Here is a 23,193-nt window from a genome sequence, read left to right on the forward strand (position 1 = left end):
TTAGTGTTTCATTGTGCAAATGATCAACACATGCATGATTGTGAGAAGGAGTAGCTGGCTTTTTAACACTGTCTTGTGAAATAGCTGTTCTTCTAACTGAGAATGTGTGGGCGAAAGTGTGAAGAACCGATCCAACAACTATCTCAGGGGCTCAATGATGTGTACTAAATGATTCTAGAAAGTTAAGTTGAAGTTAAGTGAAGTTGCCCCTCTTTGAACTCAGTAGGCTAATGTACTACTACAATATTGTAAACTGTTCACCTACAGAGAGAGAGGGAGAGTTTCAAGTTTTTATCAAGGCTTATTTGTGACATGCACAAGTACAGTGAAATGCTTAACTTGTGAGCCCTTTCCCAATGATACAGTATTCAATATCAAAACAGTAGAACTAGAAAAACACTATAAAACAGTATATACAGGGTCAGTGTCTGTACCAAATGTACAGTGTGCAGGGATACTGGAGTAGTTGAGGTTGATATGTACATGTAGGCGGGGATTGGGAGAAAGTGACTGGTTGCAGGATACATAATAATAGTAAATAATAGCAAATAGTAGCAGTGTAAACAAGGCTGAAAAGTGACTGATAGCAGAAATGTATTCATACTATGGTAATATACTCATGGTAATATAAACATGGCAACAAGAGTAGGTTAACAGTTACCAGGAGCAGGATCAATAGATAGGCTAAATAGAGGGAGAGAAGGTTTTTCTAGTCTAAATAGAGGAAGAGAGAGAGAGAGAAGGTTTTTCTGGACACTCGAAAGGATGCTTTGAAAGGAGGCTGAGATCCCACCCATTGAAAGAGTAGGCGGGTCAAGAGGCGGAGGATGGCACACAGGCGTCACCCCACTCTTGACACCGACCAGACGTTTCAACTTTTTCTATCAGTTGCGAGTGAGCTGCTACAGCAAGGAAGTATCCTCAGCTGAGATATCCACACCGGAGACAAAAGAGTCGAACGCTTTTTCCCTTCCTTCACCCAACCTACATTTTGAAGGATCTCTTTTTACAAAGATCTGTTTTTACAAGGCGGAACCACTATTCTTTCGATGTTGACATCGCAGTTTTCTGATTAAAAAGACACTGTGTGGGCTCTAATCTTTTGCGTTTCGGAGGTGTGAGGAGTTCCAAGGTGGATTTTCAGATATTTTACTGTTATTGACAACTCTTATGTTCCGCTACTAAAGCGGATTAGGACATGTCCGATTCGTCCAGGTGAGTGCAAAATGAACATCAGGATATCGCATATGCATTTACTGTTTTTAAAAATGCTATAATTTAAGTAGACTAAGAATAGACAATGTAACTGAAAATTGCACCGCGGTTCTCTCAACTTTAGACTTCACTCAGTTGTCAAGAAAACCGTGATTCTGAGAAAAATATCCAAGATAGCCTCATTAATTGTTATTTATAGAACTATGGTGTCTTGTCTAAATGCATTTACTTTGTAGGCTACCATATCGTGTGTTTTCGTAATGCAACAAAAGTATCTTATTCCGCTCACACCGCACGCCTCGCCGCGACAGCGCTTTGACATTAATTGGAGGAAGTTCGTACTTGTTTTGATGAAGTCCACCCCGGTGTCTGCACAGCGGTTTAGCATGTGAGAATTATACGATCTTAACCGATGTCAATCGTTCCTGATTATCTTTAGTAGGCTATTATCATCGTCCTAGAAAACCTTGAAACACTGAACGCGTTGGACTTGAATTTAATTAAAAATAAAGACCATATTCACATTTTTTTTTCAACTGCTGCCTGAGATTTAAACTGCGATATTTTTGTAGGCCTATTGGTCTACTTTATTCTCGGTTACAGTGCGATGCATGATATTATATCGCCTATAATACGCCAATAGGCCGTTTTTATTTTGAGGATAGGGATGAAAGGTACCTGTTTGTTTCCCTTTTGTTTTCCACTTTAACCTACCCTCATTCTTCTCAGACGATCCAGCAATAAATTAATCACCTGTTGAAGTTGAACGACAATGGGACTCCTGTTCTCAGGTGATTCAGTGATATATAGGCAAGGGGTCAACATGTATTTCCATTTTCAAGACAAAATAAAAATAAATAAAAAAGAGGCTACTACTGCAACCTGTGGGTGGCGATAATGGACCAGTAGGCTAGCCTATGATTTTGGATGCGTTTCATTTAGCTAATCCAATCGCCTGCCAGTCACAAAGGCTCTAATCCAATCAGGTCTGCTTTCAACACATGTTCGTAGAGAACTTTTCATAACAAATGTGTGCAGACTCTCCAGCAAGAAACTGCTTGATGTGCTTGTACTCTATTGTTCGTTGTCTGACTATCTCTGCGTTTTGGTTGTCTCTAAAATGCGGCTTTCGATTTAACTTTGAATGTGTTTGATATGAGTAAGTATTTGTGATATAGTAGGCTACTGAATGTATTATAAAGTCGACAGATAGCCTATAGGCATAATAGAGAAAAAATAGTACACTGCCTGCGGTCCTTCATGAGCAATTTGGAACCAATTCGAGTATGGAATACAAGTAACGATCAGATTAATTTCGAAAACATGACTATATCTAGATTTTTCATGGGGATCCACAATAGGCTATTCACAACTTTCATTTCGGATAGAAGAAGTTAACTTGGCTTGGAGTTTGGGTTGTGACGCAGTTACTACGGCTTGTTATTTCATACAAACGGGTTTTCCCTGCTAGAAATGCTGCAATCAGCACTTCTGTACAAACAATGGAGGTACGTGGAGAGGAAGAAGTTACGGCCGAATCAAAAACTTGGATAGACTAGACACTGGACTCGACCCTGCGGGATATTTAGCCATGCGCGTTTTGTTTTATTAGTCTACGTTTTCTAGAAATGATGGCTGTTTTTAGATTTTTGATTCCAGGAGAGGAAATCTCCAACAAATAATGACAATGCACGGACAAATATATATATATATATTTTAAATAGCCTAACTCTGATACTTGATCTATCCTACAGACCACAAAATCTGTCCAAATGGCACAACCACCCTAATTGAGAGAGGGAAAAGCGGTGAGTCGCATCCCGGTGGCGGAGCAGCCTCCCGTGCCGAACCGTCTGACAACCCCCAGTCCTGCGAATGGGACCAGCAGTCACGGGGAGGAATAATGATTCCGAATAGTCTGCTTGGTTTCCAGTCGAGGTCGCCGGTGTTCAGAACACTGTCCAGGTCCTCCAGTGGATATTTTTCGTTTGACAGCGATTTTATTCCAAGCTCCCCGCTATTGAAAGATAACAAGTCGACACAGACTCCGAGCCCATCTAGCCAAGTCATTACCCACGCACTGCAGCGCATGTCTCGAGCACTGGAGACCCGGCGAGATTATGGTAAGGCACGCACGCACGCTTGCTGGTGTCGCACAAATAAAAATTGTTACTCACAATTCAGAGCGCTGGCTTCGAGGCATGGCATGGCGCACATGATAAACTATTTACGCTGCCCTTGTGGCAATCAGAAAGTACACTTTTTGACGACGTTCCCTGACTATTACAATGTACTAAGGACCATTGATTCTGTATCGTATTTATTGATATGGGGGGGTGGCGGGCTATTATGCACGGATGCGTATTGGATTATTGCGCGCTAATTGGTCCTGGTGTTGTTTGTAATGTCTGTAGTTATATTTACATAAATACCGTAGTCATTACGATGTCTGCATGGGTCGAGACTCATGTACAACGTGACGATGAGCCAATAGTTGGATTCAACCTCGGCAGGAAGTTTTTTTAGATCAGTATCTGCACTGCGTTTACTGAGTTGTGTTATAACAAGCCACCAAGGAGTGTGAGTGATAGCAAAACATGCATGCGCATGTGTTTGTTAACGGCACCTGTACGTGCACACAGATTTACACTAAACCTCAATAACATTCCCCGACAAAGCCAGTGGCCATAGAAGACAAGCAAAAGGAAATACACTGGGACAAACAGGCACTGCTTCTTGCCCCCTTCGTTCATAATATATGCGTTTGAGCAGCCTAATTCACCTGTGTACTTTTATCTGACCACATGTCCTGAGTTGGAGTAGAGGCCACATATAGTGAGTTGGAGTAGAGGCCACATATAGTGAGTTGGAGTAGAGGCCAGTCAAATAGCCCTCTGTGTCTTTGGTCAACAGCAAACAGGGCTTCCTCCCTGCTCATTCTCCTTAGGAGCCAGCTGATATGAGGGACAGATACATCTCTATCTGTACTGTTTCACACACATCTCTAATCCCAAAGAGACTACTCTTAAAGGAAAACTCCTTTTGGTATTTGTTTTATTACACCGTAGGAATATTTTGCATGTCAACAATCAAGTTTTCAAGATATATAACTTTCTAAATACAGCCAGTATGATGCGCTCTGCTACCACTACCAACATATATTTTTTGGGGGTGGAATTTTTCTTTAATGGGTACACTCTTAGAAAAAAAAGGTGCTATCTAGAACCTAAAAGGGTTCTTTGGCTGTCCCCATAGGTTAACCCATTGAAGAACCCATTTTGGATCCACGTAGAACCCCTTTGGTTCCAGGTAGAACCCTTTTGGGTTCTATATAGAAGGCTTTCCACAGAGAGTTCTACTTGGAACCCAAACAACTTTTCTATCTTTGATGTTGGGAAGCCAATGATTGGGCCCCACTCAAAGCCATTTCTTAAGATAAAGTCTGAAGAGTTTGTTTGTGGAGAATAACATCAATGTTCTCCAGTTTTATTACCACCGCCTGTTATTGCCTGAGGGAGACAGACGCAGGGGAGGAGTTGTTTACCTGTTTTTTTTACTCAGACTTTCTTTTCTGAATACCAGATATGATTGATCCTAGCACACGTATAGAAAACCACAAGTGAGGTGTAATATCTGAAAGTCAATGTCAGCGTTCCCCAACTGACAGGTGGTTTTTATTTGGGCCACCAAGTTTTGTGAGCAAATAAGAAAAAAACTATGTTTTTTACATTTATTTTTGTTTTATTGTTGGACATAATGGACTAAAAACACCAGGAAATCTGCTCCAAGTGATTTTAATTTTAGAAATCTGTTCACAAGTATTCCCGCACATAATCGAGAGAAACGTGATCGTATACAAATGTAAGCAAGGTTCGACATGATTATGTTTTAGTCAAACATTATATCTGTTTGGGCTTCTTGTGGTGAATTTGGCGACTACCAATTATTAGTCATTCTTTTTTCCGGACCCCCGAACATCCGCTTAATAAGAAATAATCATCCCGCGGCTGAACCTAGTTGATGATCCTTGCTCTATATATACTGTATCTGTAATATACCGTATGCCTTTGGTGCATTCAATTACATTTAGATTTTGACAACTTTACTTGAGGTTTCTTGACAAATAGCCTTTAAAACACACTCATAAGATTGTCATAAGATAACAAAAGATAACATTTCATAACAATAGTCTTACACTCATCATGGACACTGTGCTATGTGTTATTGTTACGTCTCTTTTATGACAGTGATATAAAGCCATTATGCCAGGCTACTTGCAGTAAAGTGTTTCCATATTAACATATGGTGCAACTGATATTGTAGGGCCCTTGAGGGATATGAGAAATATTAGACATATGGTTCATGACACATGAGTCATAACAAGAGATCCGAACACATTCATAACTAAACCACACTATAGTACATAAGCAGAGAGTCATACTGGACTCTTAGTATTGTTGTAGCTTGGTCTTTGTTATTAGATTGTGTTCCAATGAGTTCTGAGAGCATTTTGTTCTTTGTCCCCCAGACGTGTGGCCCAACCCCCTCCGGCCCTATAGAGCACGCCCGCCACCGACTGCGGCGGACATGCGGCCAGAGATACTCATCGGTCAGGAGCTTCAGCGCATTGGAGATGAGTTTAACAACCTCTTCATACATAGGGTGAGTGTTACACCGGCACTGAGACTTACAGACGGGAGGATCCTAAAAAGAGACCCATATATCCTGATGATAAGTAGTTTCTCGGGGGAAAACAATTAATTAAACAATCACTTTCAGGGAATTGGTAGCTTCAGTTCAAATATCCCTAAGGGAGTGTGTGGCTGTCAACCACTCTCATAGGATACGATACACAGGCACTGCAAAAACAATTCTATCACGATCAAATTAGTTAAATAAAGGTAAAATAAAAAATCAATGATGGTCACTACAGTGCAAGGGAAAGTTAACCTTCCGATTAGATAGTGTCAATAATTTAAGCGTTTTCGCAGACCTGCTGCCGAAATCATGACAGCATCGTTGAAGAAATTGCCTGTGCAGCTATAAGTTGGTTTCTTTCTCGTGCTACTTTACATTTCTCTTGCTACTTTACATTTCTGGAGGTTGCATCACCTTATTTACAAACCCTGTCAAGGACTGCACTGGATCAAATGGAGCTGATAAGGTGCTCAGTTCAACATGTGCCATTCTAGATGATTTCTATTTGTCTCCTTGACCTAGCGTTCTGTGCTCTCATTTCTTATGTACTGACGGAACTCTGGCTTTAGAACATTATTTATAATACAGTGCATAAGAATAATGTGTAGTTACCAAAATAATTGTATTTGCATACCGTAATCATTTTCAGTGAGCTCACTATGACATATGCCGTGGAGGGGGGAATATCACGTATCAGCTGTTACGCGACCGGCCTAATGTTCAAAGACACACCCAGCAGGAGGCTGCCTTCAACACCGACATGAAAAGGTTGTGTGGAGAGAGGGAGGGAGAGAGAGAGAGATAGAGGCTACATGAAAAGGTTGTGTGGAGAGAGGGAGGGAGAGAGAGAGAGAGAGAGAGAGAGAGAGGCTACATGAAAAGTGCAATAGCACTAATTTAACCGTATTAGTGCAGGTTTTTTGTTAATTTATGTATATCACAAAACTCTGAGTTTCCAGGAAAATTCTCAGCAACAAAAGAGTGATACAATTAAGATTCAACATCTGCTACAGGACAGGCTCTTTGTAGCTAAAACAATCTCTGTCAGGTGGTGATTCATCTTACCCGGGGTTACCCATTTCCTGGTTAATTTCATAACTCTGTTCAGATCTTACACTTCAACACTAATTATACTCAGAGTTTTGTTGGGTAACTTTTTTGTGGGAATTTTTAGTTTATAGGGAATCTTCTTCCATGCTCCATTCTTGTCACTCTCCTTCTACGCAGTCTTGAATTGGCTGATATGAAAGACCCATAAAATGTTTTTTAACATTTGCGTCATTTAGAAGACACTCTTCTCTTTTCCAGAGCAACTTACAGGAGCAATTAGGGTTCAGTGCTTTACTCAAAGGAACATTGAAAGATGTTTCACCTAGTCGGCTCAGGGATTCGAATCAGCGACATTTCGGTTACTGGTCCAAAGCTCTTAGACGCTGGGCTAATTAGTGCCTGTTTGAAAGCTGTTGACTGTGCATGTTGCATGCATTTTAGGGAGTTTCAATGTGACAGTGCATGTTGCATGCATTTTAGGGAGTTTCAATGTGACAGTGCATGTTGCATGCATTTTAGGGAGTTTCAATGTGACAGTGCATGTTGCATGCATTTTAGGGTGTTTCAATGTGACTGTGCATGGAATTTGTTGAAAACTGTTTTTCTTGCCAGTTCATAACCCCGTCATGGACATTTCTATTCTGTTTTCTTCATCACCATCCCCAAGGTACACTGCCTAGTACCCATAAAAGGGGAAGGTTTGTCTGTAAAATCAAATATATGAACTGATGACTGGACTTAGTATTTTCTCACAAAACCCCCTAGAAATATTTACTTCTAATGAGTGCATAAGCATTTCCCACTAATAATGTGTTACTAATGGCGTCTGGGGAGAACTAAATATTTACACACCTTTCAACAGGTGAGGCTGTAGAACAGAACAGGGTTTCTCTGTGTGTGTGTGTGTGTGTGCGTGTGTGTGTGTGTGTGTTTGTTTGTTTGGTACATGTAAATATCTCTCTTGTATAGAGGGAGGTTTATGTATTTCGAGAACAAAAAGCCCAATAAAAAGCAGAACATATTGTGTTCCATGTTCTGGTCTGGTCTCAGGTGTTTGGTTGCGATCAGGGAGAGGAATTCTGAAAGACTGTCCCTTTCTAGAATCTAGAGCTGTCTTGTACTTTTCCCATCTGTCACAATTGTCTATTACATAACTTTCTACAGGTGATTGCATTGTGTGTTACTGGCAAATGCAGGTGTTTCATACAGTTCTATGTATAGATTGTCAACTGCCAATAACTGTCATAATGCTTGTATCTGGATGAGCTCTAGTACTTACTAGCTAGTGACTATAAAGTGAGTCATTTCATTGTTGACAAAGTGTTTGTGTGTTTTCAGGTGTCACGTAAGGTGAATCAAAAAACCTCCTGCACACTTTGTTTACTGACACACAGGTATGTGTCATCTGTGACACTTCCCTGTCCTTCCTTCTGATTGGCTCTATGGCCTCTGGCCACCCACAGAACTGACCAGTGACCTGCATTACTCTAGCGATGTCCAGGTTTTGTTTTGCCACACACACACACACACACACACACACACACACACCATTCCTTCTCTGCCTAATAGCCATCATGGAAAATACTCTTAGGGCTGTCTGAGTGTGTGCTCAAGGTCAAAGAGGCCAAGCCCGGGGGTTTGAGACTGTCAGGAGGAAGAGTCAGGTTACAATGACGGGGCAGTGGAGCTGGTTAGTGAGTGATTGGTTGTGTTGCAGAATTGCAGGACTACATGACTGCCCTGTGGTTAAGGCTCTCAGGGAGCCAACTATGGGCTCTAATTATCCACTGGTCTGCCTTTACAGGCCTCACTCACCCAGCGCCATGGAGATGCACTCAGTCCCACCCCTCCGTGTCATCTTCTCCCAGGGTCAGTTTGAACCCAGGCTCCAACGGGTGTCATGCTTGTGTGAGGCGCTGGAAAGAATTTCTGAGTGGAGCTGATCCACTGTTGAGTGTTTGAGTGGGTTTGGGTGTCTCCATACTCCCTTTCTCTGGTTCTGTGATGCTTGCGTAGGTGTTTAGTGGTTGCATCGCTGTGAAGTTAGCTTTTCATGTGTAGGTCCTCTGTCCTTTGGGCTGATATAGGAGGCTTTTAATTCAGGGCACTCCTCCTGCTAGAGGTACACAAATCATTTGTTTTCTTTCAAACATTTTGAGCGTTTAACTGAGCCTTTCCAGAGTTCCACATGGACAGGGTTTGTACTTTTTGAGTGATTCTATTGCACCAGGCCAGCTCAATCAAACGCAGCTAAAGTATTTGAAAGAATCGCAAGTACTATTTGAGCCAAGGTCTGGTGAGACGTCTCTCCAGTGGTGAATATGGCAGATGGTAGTGTGAGACGTCTCTCCAGTGGTGAATATGGCAGATGGTAGTGTGAGACGTCTCTCCAGTGGTGAATATGGTAGTGTGAGACGTCTCTCCAGTGGTGAATATGGTAGTGTGAGACGTCTCTCCAGTGGTGAATATGGCAGATGGTAGTGTGAGACGTCTCTCCAGTGGTGAATATGGCAGATGGTAGTGTGAGACGTCTCTCCAGTGGTGAATATGGCAGATGGTAGTGTGAGACGTCTCTCCAGTGGTGAATATGGCAGATGGTAGTGTGAGACGTCTCTCCAGTGGTGAATATGGTAGTGTGAGACGTCTCTCCAGTGGTGAATATGGTAGTGTGAGACGTCTCTCCAGTGGTGAATATGGCAGATGGTAGTGTGAGACGTCTCTCCAGTGGTGAATATGGCAGATGGCGGTGTGAGACGTCTCTCCAGTGGTGAATATGGCAAATAGTAGTGTGAGACCCAAAAGGACAAGCGCCCTGCTAATGCAAAGCAGATGTCTGGCCACAGAAACATGTTGTTATTCTAAGATAACTAACGTCTGTATTTTGCCATTATCTGAACATTCACATGGCAGCTCACGTCTTTGTGGAGTTTCTATTTTATTTTTAAATTGGGTTTGTTCCTCAAAGGGATTTTCAGTAGGAAGCAGCAAATAAGCACCCTCTTATTTGTGACGCAATGTTATTTTGTTTTAGGACCTGTAGTCTTTGTCTTGAAGAATGAGGGAGAGAGAAGTTTGTCTGTTTTTAAAAAACTATTTTAAGCATCTACATAATTACTTGTTTTAATCAAATAAAAACACATTCGATGAGTATCAGTGACAACTTTGTTTTTTCTCAGGCAGCAATTGCAGGCAGACATCTGCGAACGTATTAGCGAGTCACTTTAATTGCACGTCTTCTACTTCAAATTGTGGCTGCTCTCCCAGTTTGGTCAAATAGTTTTTCAGTGTTCTTCTGGCCTTGTAAGTTTTTGTTTTGCTTGCATGTGGTGTTGCAGATTTCTCTCACACCAGATCAATTGTCAGAGAGAGATTAGTCAGTCAGTAGGTACCTGAATACCACACAGTTTAGGAACAGAAACAGCTGAATACTCAGGCCCAGATCCATTAGATTTAAAAGTGTTAATGTTTTGTAATATTGTACCAATTAGCTGGTTGTGGGTGAAACTGTCAGTATTCAGTGAATTTGGGTATTAACGTCATCACTGCCAAAACATGAAAGCTACATTGATCCCATATTTAAGTTGATCCACCTCCCCTCCTTCAGTCAGTTTTACACAACTAATAACAAATTACTAAAGGTGTCATTCACCTATTGATTTGCATTACGCCAGCCTCTCGTGTTGCATGCCTCAGGGTGTGAAGTGGCATGTGATTACATACTGTGTGTACTAGTTATATAATGCAATACAAAATGCAACATTGAGTCACGATAATATAATACCCACCAGAGAGGTTTTACCCTCAGACTCAATGGCCAAATATCTGGATCAAGTCTATGTGTTTACCCTGTGTTGAAACCACTGCCTGGAACGGTTTAATTAGTCAAGCTTACAGTAAGTACAGACATCTATCCTCTTTCTCATTCTATTATAATCTCAGTAAAACAAAGTACTGAGTAAAGGGTCTGAATACTTACAGTTGAAGACAGAAGTTTACATACACTTAGGTTGGAGTCATTAAAACTCGTTTTTCAACTACTACTAACAAACAATACTTTTGGCAAGTCGGTTAGGACATCTACTTTGTGCATGACACAAGTCATTTTTCCAACAATTGTTTACAGACAGATTATTTAACTTATAATTCACTGTATCACAATTCCAGTGGGTCAGAAGTTTACATACACTAAGTTGACTGTGCCTTTAAACAGCTTGGAAAATTCCAGAAAATTATGTCATGGCTTTAGAAGCTTCTGATAGACTAATTGACATCATTTGAGTCAATTGGAGGTGTACCTGTGGATGTATTTCAAGGCCTACCTTCAAACGCAGTGCCTCTTTGCTTGACATCATGGGAAAATCAAAAGAAATCAGCCAACACCATGGGACCACGCAGCCGTCATACCGCTCAGGAAGGAGATGCGTTCTCCTAGAGATGAACATACTGTGGTGCGAAAGTGCAAATCAATCCCAGAACGACAGCAAAGGACCCTGTGACGATGCTGGAGAAAACAGGTACAAATGTATCTATATCCACAGTAAAACAAGTCCTATATCGACATAACCTGAAAGGCCACTCAGCAAGGAAGAAGCCACTGCTCCAAAACCACCATAAAAAGCCAGACTACGGTTTGCAACTGCACATGGGGACAAATATGGTAATTTTGGGAGAAATTTCCTCTCTTCTGGTCTGATGAAACAAAAATAGAACTATTTGGCCATAATGACCATCGTTATGTTTGGAGGAAAACGGGGGAGGCTTGCAAGCCGAAGATCACCATCCCAAGCGTGAAACCCGGGGGTGGCAGCATCATGTTGTGGCGGTGCTTTGCTGCAGGAGGGACTGGTGCACTTCACAAAATAGATGGCATCATGACAAAGGAAAATTATGTGGCTATATTGAAGCAACATCTCAAGACATCAGTCAGGAAGTTAAAGCTTGGTCGCAAATGGGTCTTCCAAATGGACAATGACCTTAAGCAGACTTCCAAAGTTGTGGCAAAATGGCTTAAGGTCAACAGTCAAGGTATTGGAGTGGCCATCACAAAGCTCTGACCTCAATCCTATAGAAAGGAGGAATGGGCCAAAATTCACCCAACTTATTGTGGGAAGCTTGTGGAAGGCTACCCGACATTTCACATTCTTAAAATAAAGTGTTGATTCTAACTGACCTTAAGACAGGGAATTTTTATTCGGATTAAATGTCAGGAATTGTGAAAAAGTGAGTTTAAATGTATTTGGCTAAGGTGTATGTAAACTTCTGACTTCAACTGTATGTAAAAAGAAAAGGTATTTCAGTTTTTTTGTATTTTTATAAATGTGCAAAAATGTTTAAAAAATAATAATTTTAAATTGTTTTTGCTTTGTCATTATGGGGTACTGTGTGTAGATTGATGAGGGAAAAAATACGTTCATCAATGTTAGAATAAGGCTGTAATGTAACAAAATGTGGATAAAGTGAAGGGGTCTGAATACTTTCCAAATGCACTGTATGTTCTAATCAAACAACCTTTCAACAGCGTGTTTTAAGTTCTTGTTAAATCTTTCAGAGCAATCATTTTATATCGAGCCAAACCATCGATCTGCCATTTCTTTCATGAACTCATCATTTTTGGCCCGAAGGTGAATGGGGTCTTGCAAGGTTCCCAGTTCTGCTTTGTCTTTCTTACCGAAGGGTTAATGCACTTCCATTTAACTCCACTTCCTCATAACCTGTTTCCTCAGACACTGTTCACAGTCACTCCAGGCTTTTGTGGTTCTTGGCATGACTCATTTCAGCTAAAACAAAGCGTTGATATCCCCCTTGCATTAGTTCCTAAATGTCAGCACTGTATGGCTCCCTGCCCAGCTGCTCTGAATCCACACACATGCAGTGATTCACTAATGGAGCGATACCCCAGTCATACTTCAGCACAGTTCCTGTCAGAAACATAGTTTCTGATAAAAGTCGAACTCAGACTTGGAGTTTCCTCAGTCCCCTCTGCCAAAGAGGCCACAGTGGAAATGACCAACGCTTATTGCAAGAGCCCTGCCAAACTAGTGACCGCAGGCCAACGTGACGGCCGGGCCAAGACAGCCACCTGTTTTCATCTCCCCTTTGCCATGTCTGCAGAGGTAATTGTCTCTGAGGAGGGAGTAGTCCACTCATCCACCATTATCAGGACCCTATGACCTGGTCAAGTCACTGCTAAAGACCTAATAGAATGGCTCAATCTCTTCCCTAATCTCTCCATTCATCTCACAGTAAAAATGTCCCTATTTATGTTTAGGTCATCAAGTACCTCTTCCATCTGAAGCTGAAGTAGCTGACCTAATAGAATGGCTTTTATGACCGTGCTGCTGCCCTGTTTTTCTCATTAAGAAGTATGACTCATGTTGTAAACCTGGTATGTTCGTGTGTGAGGGTTCAGTTCAGCCCAAGGCTCTAGTGTGGTAGTTTGCAGGGCCTCTGCCCAACACAGCAATGTTGACACAAAGAGCAGAACATCAACCCTCATATTGAAAGGGTAAATACTTTTACCTTGGTTGCTCATTTAATGCTCAATTGTGCTTATATAATTCAATACTGTGTACACATAATTAACAAACACACATACTGTACACAAGCTCATCCTGGCAGTTTCACAGGAGCAAACACATATAAGAACGTTTCATTTGATTGCCTGGGCCTCTGGTCTTAAGTGTGGAGTTAACCCACTGATCCTAACACCCGGAGAGGGAGCAGGGGTTTGGGGTGAGGTGGGGCAGGATGTTGAGTTGTGTTGGCCTGCTTCCTGTGTTTGTTAGGGTTGCATGTGTGTCATGAAAGGACTGGCACACTGACCACAGTTGAGCTCAGCCGTGTCCAGTATTATCAGCAAACCTCAGCTGTCTGTCTTCTATACACAGCAGGGGTCTTTATGGTGGTCAGCCAAGACCCCCATGGGTTCACTGAGGAAAAATCTGTTTATTAGTGCAATTTGTTTGAATCATATGTCTGGATTAAAGGTGAGTGGCGATATTACGCTGTGTGTTGTGGCAATAATGTTGAATGCTCTGTTTGTGTAGTATCTTTCGTGGTTATACTGTATGTACAAGAGGATGTAACACGGCTCCTTTCTCTGTGTCCTCCACAGCGCCTTGCAGGCAGAAACGGTCAGGTTGCCCAGGGAAACCTGCAGCAGATGCACCAAGAGCCCGCCTTCCTACTGTGGATGGGTCTTCTGATTGGACGACTATTACAGATAATCCTGCGGAGAAGATGATTGACAGACAGAAGCCCCAATCCCATCCTCTGGAGCACCCAGCAGGCGCATACTGTAGAACCTGGGAGAATTCTGTTAAAGACCCTATACATATATGAATATGTAAAATTGTCACATTTTCAGAATGGACTCTCCTTCATATGTGAACCTTTACAACTTTGTCTTGATGGTTTTTGACCTTGAATGGCCTCAGGATTCCCTGGTCCAGCATAAATTGGGACAGGGAATCTGTAATGCTTTGGGAATACTTTCTTTGGAAATTCAACAACACCTGGAATTTTGCACCTATGTTTCCTGCACGGATCTGGAAAGCTGAGCCTAATCAAAGAACCAGAGATGGAGTGTCCCATGGCGGAGCGCTCACAGGGATAACGCTGTGTGGATAAGGCTTTGTGGAGGTTACATATACCTTGTACAGCTTCTCTTTTTCTTTACCACGCTCTTTTCTTTCTTCGTGTTTGTTTGTGAGTTTACCCATGGTCAGATGTGTAGAGTCTGTGTCTGTTCCTCCTGGTCCTCATGGCAACTCACTGTTTCCCTCCCAAAACTAACCTGCAATTCTCCTTTGATGCAGTCGGTTCCATTGCCGGTTCCATGGACCCAGATGAAGTCTGTTTAATGGAGAGTCTCCATTGAAAGTGTTTTTAAGTCCAGTAGTTTTAGACAATGATTCAGTGTGCACTCCAATAGTCTTTATATGAACCCTTTAGGTATTAACCTCGAGCAATAACTGAAGACGCCATTTAAAAAAAAATGTATTTCCTTTCCAAACATATTCAGTATTAAGAGCAATAGCATGGATGTTAGTAGTCATTGAGAGAACAGAAAAAAATACATTTGAAAGCAACTACAATGCCTATAAGAAAGAGATATAATGAAATCAAAGTAGATCTACATGAATTAGGGCAAACAATGTAACTTCTTGAAACAACGTATTTTACTGTTGTCTCATTTGTTTCTGCCTGCCCTTATCAGCTGTCAAACATAATTCCTGTTATCATTTAGCCTCTGGCTCGGACCTGCTGTTGTCAGTGCTTTGTTAGCCCAGCTGACACTCATGTTGGACCAGACAAGTCTAGTGCAGTGTTGCTAGGTCATTAAAAGCTCATAGAAGCTTTGCTGGAAGAGAACCAAACTCTGAGCCGACATTAGCCAGAGGAACAGGCATAGAGAGACAGTGGATTCAACACAGGTTTGAATGGGTGGGATCAATCACAGTGCTTGAGAACTTAGATGGATAGACAGTGAGAAAAACCACCAAATGTTCTTGACAAAATTCTTGAAACATTTTTGTATTTCTGATCTGTGGTAGAATGAATGTTTTTAAAAAAAATGATTTTAAGAAAGTGAAGTAGGGTTACTTTGGATGTTACATATGTTACCATATTCTGCATCATGGGTTTTAAATTGTATGTGTCCCCAAATGTGACCCAAAGATTGATTATACTGTCATTTTGCTGGTTAGTTCCTATTGTAAAGTACAGTATTGGTGTGGTTCAGACCAACTACCTTGGTCACCCTTTTGATTCCAATGGCTCCTATCTGTCAGTCTGTTGGTATTTGATGTGAAAACCTATTCCACACCCACAGTTCAAGAAACATTATCCAGGAAATTGCATGTTGACAGTATAACATGTGATGATGAAAGACTATTTTTAAAATAGCATAGCACTTACAGCTCATTCAAGGTTTTACGTGCCAAATATCTGCCTTTTACATTTATTAAAAAAATGTTTTGCTGACCATGTAGATGAAATGTAAGGTTGATGGTATTGTTTGATGACATTTCTGCAAACCCAATTTTGAGAAGTGATGTGTTTCATTCTGTCATGTTTGTCTTGGTACCAACATTTTACTGCTCTGCCATGTTTTATATCTTGTATGACTGTCTATTCTTTTTTGGTGTTGCCAAATGAAACCAAAAACCTCATTTCAAAGTACTGTATCTCAGAAAGGTGTATGTAGTCGTGTCTATAGATGCTTTCCAAGAGAACAACTGAAAGCTCAACTGTCACCTTCTGAAACTGGTATGGAAACTTCTCCGACAGTTAGCCAATGGTTCCATGTACTCTAGATATATATGTGTTGAGTGAAGGCATGGTCCATACTGTCCATCCATCTTAATAGGGGTAGAGACCATAAATAGGAATAGCATTTTCCCCAGACACATCAAAATTCCCAAGTTGGATCCATACATTTTCACCAGTGTCATCTTGGTGGAGGAAGTGCAGGTTTGTACCTCTTGCACAATGATTACTGTACCCAGAATTCAGTCTGTTCAGGACCCTTTTGCACTCTGCGCAGACAGACAGAAATTGATCTATCTGACTCACAGGACCCAGTACATTTGTAGCAAAATGTCATTGTTATTTTTTATATTTTCTAATTTGCACTGAAAGATTGCAATGTTGTGATTTCAATTGTGCAATACTGCTGTGCCTGTAAAAAGCCTTTTTTCATCTTTAAAAAAATCTGGAATTTTCTTTCATTGTTGATTAAACCACATCCTTTTTCATGAAAATCAATAAGCCACTGTCCTTGTTCTATAACTATAACCACACATATTGCAGTCAAAATGAATTAGTCACAGGCAATTCAAAGACAGTGTGACTATCTCTTTTACGCAAACTGTCCTTTTACATACAGTTGAAGTCGGATGTATACATCCACCTCAGCCAAATACATTTAAACTCACTTTTTCACAATTCTTGACATTTAATCCTAGTAAAAAGCTTTTACTTCTTTCATCACATTCCCAGTGGGACAGTAGTTAACATAAACTCAATTAGTATTTGGTAGCATTGCCTTTAAATTGTTTAACTTGGGTCAAACGTTTCGGGTAGCCTTCCACAAGCTTCCCACAGTAAGTTGGGTGAATTTTGACCTATTCCTCCTGACAGAGCTGGTGTAACTGAGTCAGGTTTGTAGGCCTCCTTGCTCACACACGCTTTTTCAGTTCTGCCCACAAATGTTCTATATGATTGAGATCAGGGCTTTGTGATCCAATACCTTGACTTTGTTGTACTTAAGCCCCATTTGCAACCAAGCTTTAACTTCCTGACTGATGTTTTGCGATGTTGCTTCAATATATCCACATAATTTTCCATCCTCATGATGCCATCTATTTTGTGAAGTGCACCAGTCCCTCCTGCAGCAAAGCACCCCCACAACATGATGCTGCCACCCCCGGGCTTCACGCTTGGGATGGTGATCTTCGGCTTGCAAGCCTCCCCCGTTTTCCTCCAAACATAACGATGGTCATTATGGCCAAATAGTTCTATTTTTGTTTCATCAGACCAGAAGAGAGGAAATTTCTCCCAAAATTACCATATTTGTCCCCATGTGCAGTTGCAAACCGTAGTCTGGCTTTTTTATGGTGGTTTTGGAGCAGTGGCTTCTTCCTTGCTGAGCGGCCTTTCAGGTTATGTCCATATAGGACTCGTTTTACTGTGGATATAGATACTTTTGTACCTGTTTCCTCCAGCATCTTCACAAGGTCCTTTGCTGTTGTTCTGGGATTGATTTGCACTTTTCGCACCAAAGTACGTTCATCTCTAGGAGACGGAACGCGTCTCCTGCCTGAGCGGTATGACGGCTGTGTGGTCCCATGGTGTTAATACTTGCGTACTATCGTTTGTACAGATGAACATGGTACCTTCAGGGGTTTGGAAATTGCTCCCAAGGATGAACCAGACTTGTGGAGGTCTACAATTTGTTTTCTGAGGTCTTGGCTGATTTCTTTTGATTTTCCCATGATGTTAAGCAAAGAGGCACTGAGTTTGAAGGTAGGCCTTGAAATACATCCACAGGTACACTTCCAATTGACTCAAATTATGTCAATTAGCCTATCAGCAGCTTCTAAAGCCATGACATAATTTTCTGGAATTTTTCAAGCTGTTTAAAGGCATAGTCAACTTAGTTGACTGTGCCTTCTGACCCACTGGAATTGTGATACAGTGAATTGTAAGGGAAATAATCTGCCTGTAAACAATTGTAGGAAAAATGACTTGTGTCATGCACAAAGTAGATGTCCTAACCGACTTGCCAAAACTATTGTTTGTTAACAAGAAATTTGTGGAGTTGTTGAAAAACGAGTTTTAATGACTACAACTTAAGTGTATGTAAACTTCTGTCTTCAACTGTATATGTCTTAATTTGTGTAAATCAATTCTCACAACGGTCTCTCTATTTTGGTTCAGGTGAAAATAGGGCAGACCATTCATTTATGTAACCGTGTAAAAAGAGTACTATTTTATTCTGTAAACGACTATGCTTATCTCTGATCATCTGCAGGACACGGAAAGTACGGTACCTTCCCCAACTTGGCACAAACCACCCAAGATAATTATGCATCCCATATTCAGCCAGTCAGTGGCTGCTTCACTCAGCTCCATGTGACTCAGTGCACAGTCCAGCATCCATATAGAGATAACATTTTAACCACTTAGTGGGATGGTAAACTTGATTGAGAGGACAGTACAGAAAGTACAGTGGGGAGAACAAGTATTTGATACACTGCCGATTTTGCAGGTTTTTCCTACTTCCAAAGCATGTAGAGGTCTGTCATTTTTATCATAGGTACACTTCAACTGTGAGAGACAGAATCTAAACAAAAATCCAGAAAATCACATTGTATGATTTCTAAGTAATTCATTTGCATTTTATTGCATAACATAAGAATTTGATACATCAGAAAAGCAGAACTTAATATTTGGTACAGAAACCTTTGTTTGCAATTACAGAGATCATACGTTTCCTGTAGTTCTTGACCAGGTTTGCACACACTGCAGCAGGGATTTTGGCCCACTCCTCCATACAGACCTTCTCCAGATCCTTCAGGTTTCGGGGCTGTCGCTGGGCAACACGGACTTTCAGCTCCCTCCAAAGAGTTTCTATTGGGTTCAGGTCTGGAGACTGGCTACTGGATACCACATTTACAACGGTGTCATCGTTCTCCTCAATGGCATGCTTTATTTCGGACATTCCTGGCCCTCACCAATTTACATGCATTACAATATGTAATTTACTGTGAATGTAGTGGTAAAGCATGCTGCATATCCTGCAGACTTACTGCATGTTGTGATGATCGTATTGACAGCTGATCTTTTCAGATTGATGTGAACTAATCTGTCACCCTCTGCCATGGTAAGGCCTCTGTTTACCACATGGTCAACTACGATGGCCCAGACTTCATAAAACGCAACAGTTCCCTGCCGTCTGCCTCCCTCTCGTTGATGTCCACCTCTTTGACAGGGCCCATGCCCACCTCTTTGACCTCTGATGGGGCCCATGCCCACCTCTTTGACCTCTTTGATGAGGCCCATGACGACCTCTCTGACAGGCCCCTTGTCCACGAGCTCTTTGATTTCTTCCTCTCCCTTGCTGTCTATCCTGCTCCATGTTGAAATAAATTACAAGTGTTCACACACACCCTTTTATATGGTGACCAATTGTGGTTACTACTATATGAAATCAATATTCATTATGTAGTAGTCATTATGTATGGTTGTCATGTATCATACAAGTCATTTAGATGTTTATACTTCACAAGCAGATATTTTATTTATGTGGTTCTCTAAATCCATATATAGTACCGCCAGGGGTACGCACAATGCCGTAGGGAGTATGCCAAATAAAAATGTGATTCACATTTTTTTTTAATTATAGCCCCATTGAAAATATTAGATTATCCAATGGGGCTATACATTTGAGTGAGGTTTTTTTCTCGCCTGAGTAGCATTGTTTCACCTCCAAAAATATAATTAAACCATCTAGCTAAACCATACAGCTACTTACTCTCCCGCAGGAAACCTTCACTCTTGCGCAGACATTTAGAAGCGAAACATGACAATTCGAAAAATAAGCCACGGGAGTTTTTGGTGCGAGAATAAAGACAACTTTCGAGTAGTAAGACATGTATAAAAGCAACAGATACCATTAATAAGAAGGGGCTAGAAGCATCTAATATGGTGCGCTACCGAGTGGCTAGGACAGGCAAGCCGCATACTATTGTGGAGGACTTAATTCTTCCTGTTACTGCGGATATGGCTGTGGCAATGCTTGGGGAAAAGGCCAAAAGAACTACACAGAAAATGTCTTCATCAAACAATACTGTTTCACGACGCATCAGTGACATGGCAGGAGATGTTTTGAAACAATTACTGCTTCGCATACAAGCCAGTGAATTATATGTGTAATAGCTGGATGAGTCAACGGACTTGGCGGGCCTGGCACAGCTCCTGGTATATGTCCGTTACGTTTATGGGGGGTCAATTAAGGAAGACATCCTCTTCTGCAAACCAGGACAACTTGAGAGGATATTTTTTAAGTACTGGACAGCTTTGTGACATCAAATGGACTTTGAGAGGGAGACATAGTGGAGTGCAAGCAGTTGCTCCCGACGCCACTTGGGTACAGTGCAGCATCCACCGAGAGGCTCTTGCTGCCAAGGGAATGCCTGACAGCTTGAAATACGTTTTGGACACTACAGTGAAAATGGTTAACTTTGTTAAAGCAAGGCCCCTGAACTCTCATGTATTTTCTGCATTATGCAATGATATGGGCAGCGACCATGTCAAGCTTTAACAACATACAGAAGAGCGCTGGTTATCAAGGGGCAAAGTATTGACAGTTTTCTTTACTGCCTATAATTTTCACTTGTCTGACCACTTGCATGATGACAAGTTTCTCACATGAGTGTCCTATCTGGGGGATGTTTTTTCTTGCCTGAATGATCTGTATCTAGGATTACAGGGACTCTCCCCAACTACATTCAATGCGCGGGATAAAATCGAAGCTATGATTAAGAAGTTGGAACTCTTTCCTGTCTGAATTAACAAGGACAACACACAGGTCTTTCCATCATTGTATGATATTTTGTGTGCAAATTAACTCAAGCTTACGAACAATGTCAAATGTGATATAGCGAAGCACCTGAGTGAGTTGGGTGCACAACTACGCCAGTATTTCCCGAAACGGCTGACACAAACAACTAGATTCTTTATCCCTTTCATGCCCTGCCTCCAGTCCACTTACCGATATCGGAACAAGAGAGCGTCATCGAAATTGCAACAAGCGGTTCTGTGAAAATTCAATTTAATCAGAAGCCAATGCCAGATTTCTGGATAGGGCTGCACTCAGAGTGTCTTGCAAATCGTGCTGTTAAGATACTGATGCCCTTTGCAACCACGTACCTATGTGAGAGTGGATTCACTCACTAGCATGAAAACTAAATACAGGCACAGACTGTGTGTGGAAAATTATTTAAGACTGAGACTCTCTCCAATACAACCCAACATTGCAGACTTATGTGCATCCTTTCAAGCACACCCTTCGTATTAACCTGTGGTGAGTTATTCGCAATTTTTGATGAACAAATAAGTTTCATAGGTTTCATATGTAAGATGGCTAAATAAAGAGAACAATTATTGATTATTATTATATTATTATTTGTACCCTGGTCCTATAAGAGCTCTTTGTCACTTCCCACAAGCAGGGTTGTGACAAAAACTCACACTCTTTCTTACGCTTAATAAATGTATCGTATAGTGTGTGTGTGGCAGGCTTATAATGATGGCAAAAAAAAAACATTTGAGAGTGCGCTGACCCTGGTGCGCTTGGGAAGCACTATGGTACACAAACAAGTTTAAAATCTAAAGGTTTACCAAACGGTTAAGTGATTAACCATCAAGCACAGTTGGATTAAGTGATGGTAAAATATATTTAAACAAATGAGAATGAGAAGAGAATCCTATGAAAAGTATTGTGAGCATTGCATTAGGAAACGCAATGACTTTATATGAAAGGTGTTTTAAGATGAAAACTGATTCAGTTTGTTGAAAAAGTTACTGTGTGATTTTGTGTTAGTCAATTAATACTTAGTCAATTAATAGGCAATCAATAGGCAATCACTACGTCATCAGAGCGCAACGTATGTTTGTCGTTGTGGAACGCTGTCGAATGCCGAACCTCGTTTTAAAAGATGACAGTGTTTTTATATACTTTTATTTATTTTACAATCCTGTGGCTCTGTTGGACTAAACTGCTGTGAGCGCTGCTATCTGTCCTGGAATCCTGCCAGATTCCATATAGGGGGAGAGACGCAAAAGCCCAGCTAGCTTAGCTGGCTCGGCAATCTCAAATGGAGGACGCTATTGAACGTTTCCAGTATTACAGGAGCTGTGTTGACTTTGCTTTGTTCCGGGACAATGTGGACCGCACTGACTTTCAATGAAGCAACTGCTTGCTATGTAGCTAGTAGCAAACCTACAGTTGAAGTCAGAAGTTTACACACACATAGGTTGGAGTCATTAAAACTTGTTTTTCAACTACTCCACAAATTTATTGAAAAACAAACAATAGTTTCGGCAAGTCGGTTAGGACATCTACTTAGTGCATGACACAAGTAATTTTTCCACTAATTGTTTACAGACAGAATATTTAACTTACAATTCACTGCATCACAATTCCAGTAGGTCAGAAGTTTACATACACTAAGTTGACTGTGCCTTTAAACAGCTTGGAAAATTCCAGAAAAGTATTTCATGGCTTTAGAAGCTTCTGATAGGCTAATTGACATAATTTGAGTCAATTGGAGGTGTACCTGTGGATGTATTTCAAGGCCTACCTTCAAACTCAGTGCCTCTTTGCTTGGCATCATGGGAAAATCAAAATAATCAGCTAAAAAATGTGTAGACCTTCACAAGTCTGATTCATCCTTGGGAGCAATTTCCAAATACCTGAAGGTACCACATTCATCTGTACAAACAATAGTACACAAGTATAAACATCATGGGACCACGCAGCCGTCACACCGCTCAGGAAGGTGACGCGTTCTGTCTCATAGAGATGAACATACTGTGGCGCAAAAAGTGCAAATCAATCCCAGAATGACAGCAAAGGACCTTGTGAAGATGCTGGAGAAAACAGGTACAAAAGTATCTATATCCACAGTAAAACGAGTCCTGTATCAACATAACCTGAAAGGC

At 41.2% G+C, this 23,193-nt stretch overlaps 1 protein-coding gene across 4 annotated transcripts; it reads left to right on the forward strand.

Moving 5' to 3' along the window:
* The first annotated feature begins 719 nt into the window (after positions 1-719).
* bcl2l11 (BCL2 like 11) lies at positions 720-16,734 on the forward strand. 4 transcript variants are annotated; one of them, XR_005052958.1, is made up of 6 exons: positions 720-1,215; positions 1,945-2,006; positions 2,970-3,338; positions 5,744-5,877; positions 14,078-14,604; positions 14,781-16,734. XR_005052958.1 is itself a non-coding variant. In XM_036986318.1 (5 exons), the coding sequence occupies exons 2-5, from the start codon at positions 1,988-1,990 to the stop codon at positions 14,204-14,206; spliced, it is 651 nt and encodes a 216-aa protein (XP_036842213.1). In that variant the 5' UTR covers positions 720-1,215; positions 1,945-1,987; the 3' UTR covers positions 14,207-16,734. The 4 variants fall into 4 exon arrangements, 3 of the variants coding, with proteins under 3 accessions (XP_036842213.1, XP_036842222.1, XP_021468725.2); XM_036986318.1 differs by having other exon boundaries at positions 14,078-16,734; XM_036986327.1 differs by lacking the exon at positions 1,945-2,006 and having other exon boundaries at positions 850-1,215; positions 14,078-16,734.
* Positions 16,735-23,193: the final 6,459 nt, after the last annotated feature.

This window comes from Oncorhynchus mykiss, chromosome 1, assembly GCF_013265735.2.
Source record: "Oncorhynchus mykiss isolate Arlee chromosome 1, USDA_OmykA_1.1, whole genome shotgun sequence".
Lineage (NCBI taxonomy): Eukaryota > Metazoa > Chordata > Actinopteri > Salmoniformes > Salmonidae > Oncorhynchus > Oncorhynchus mykiss.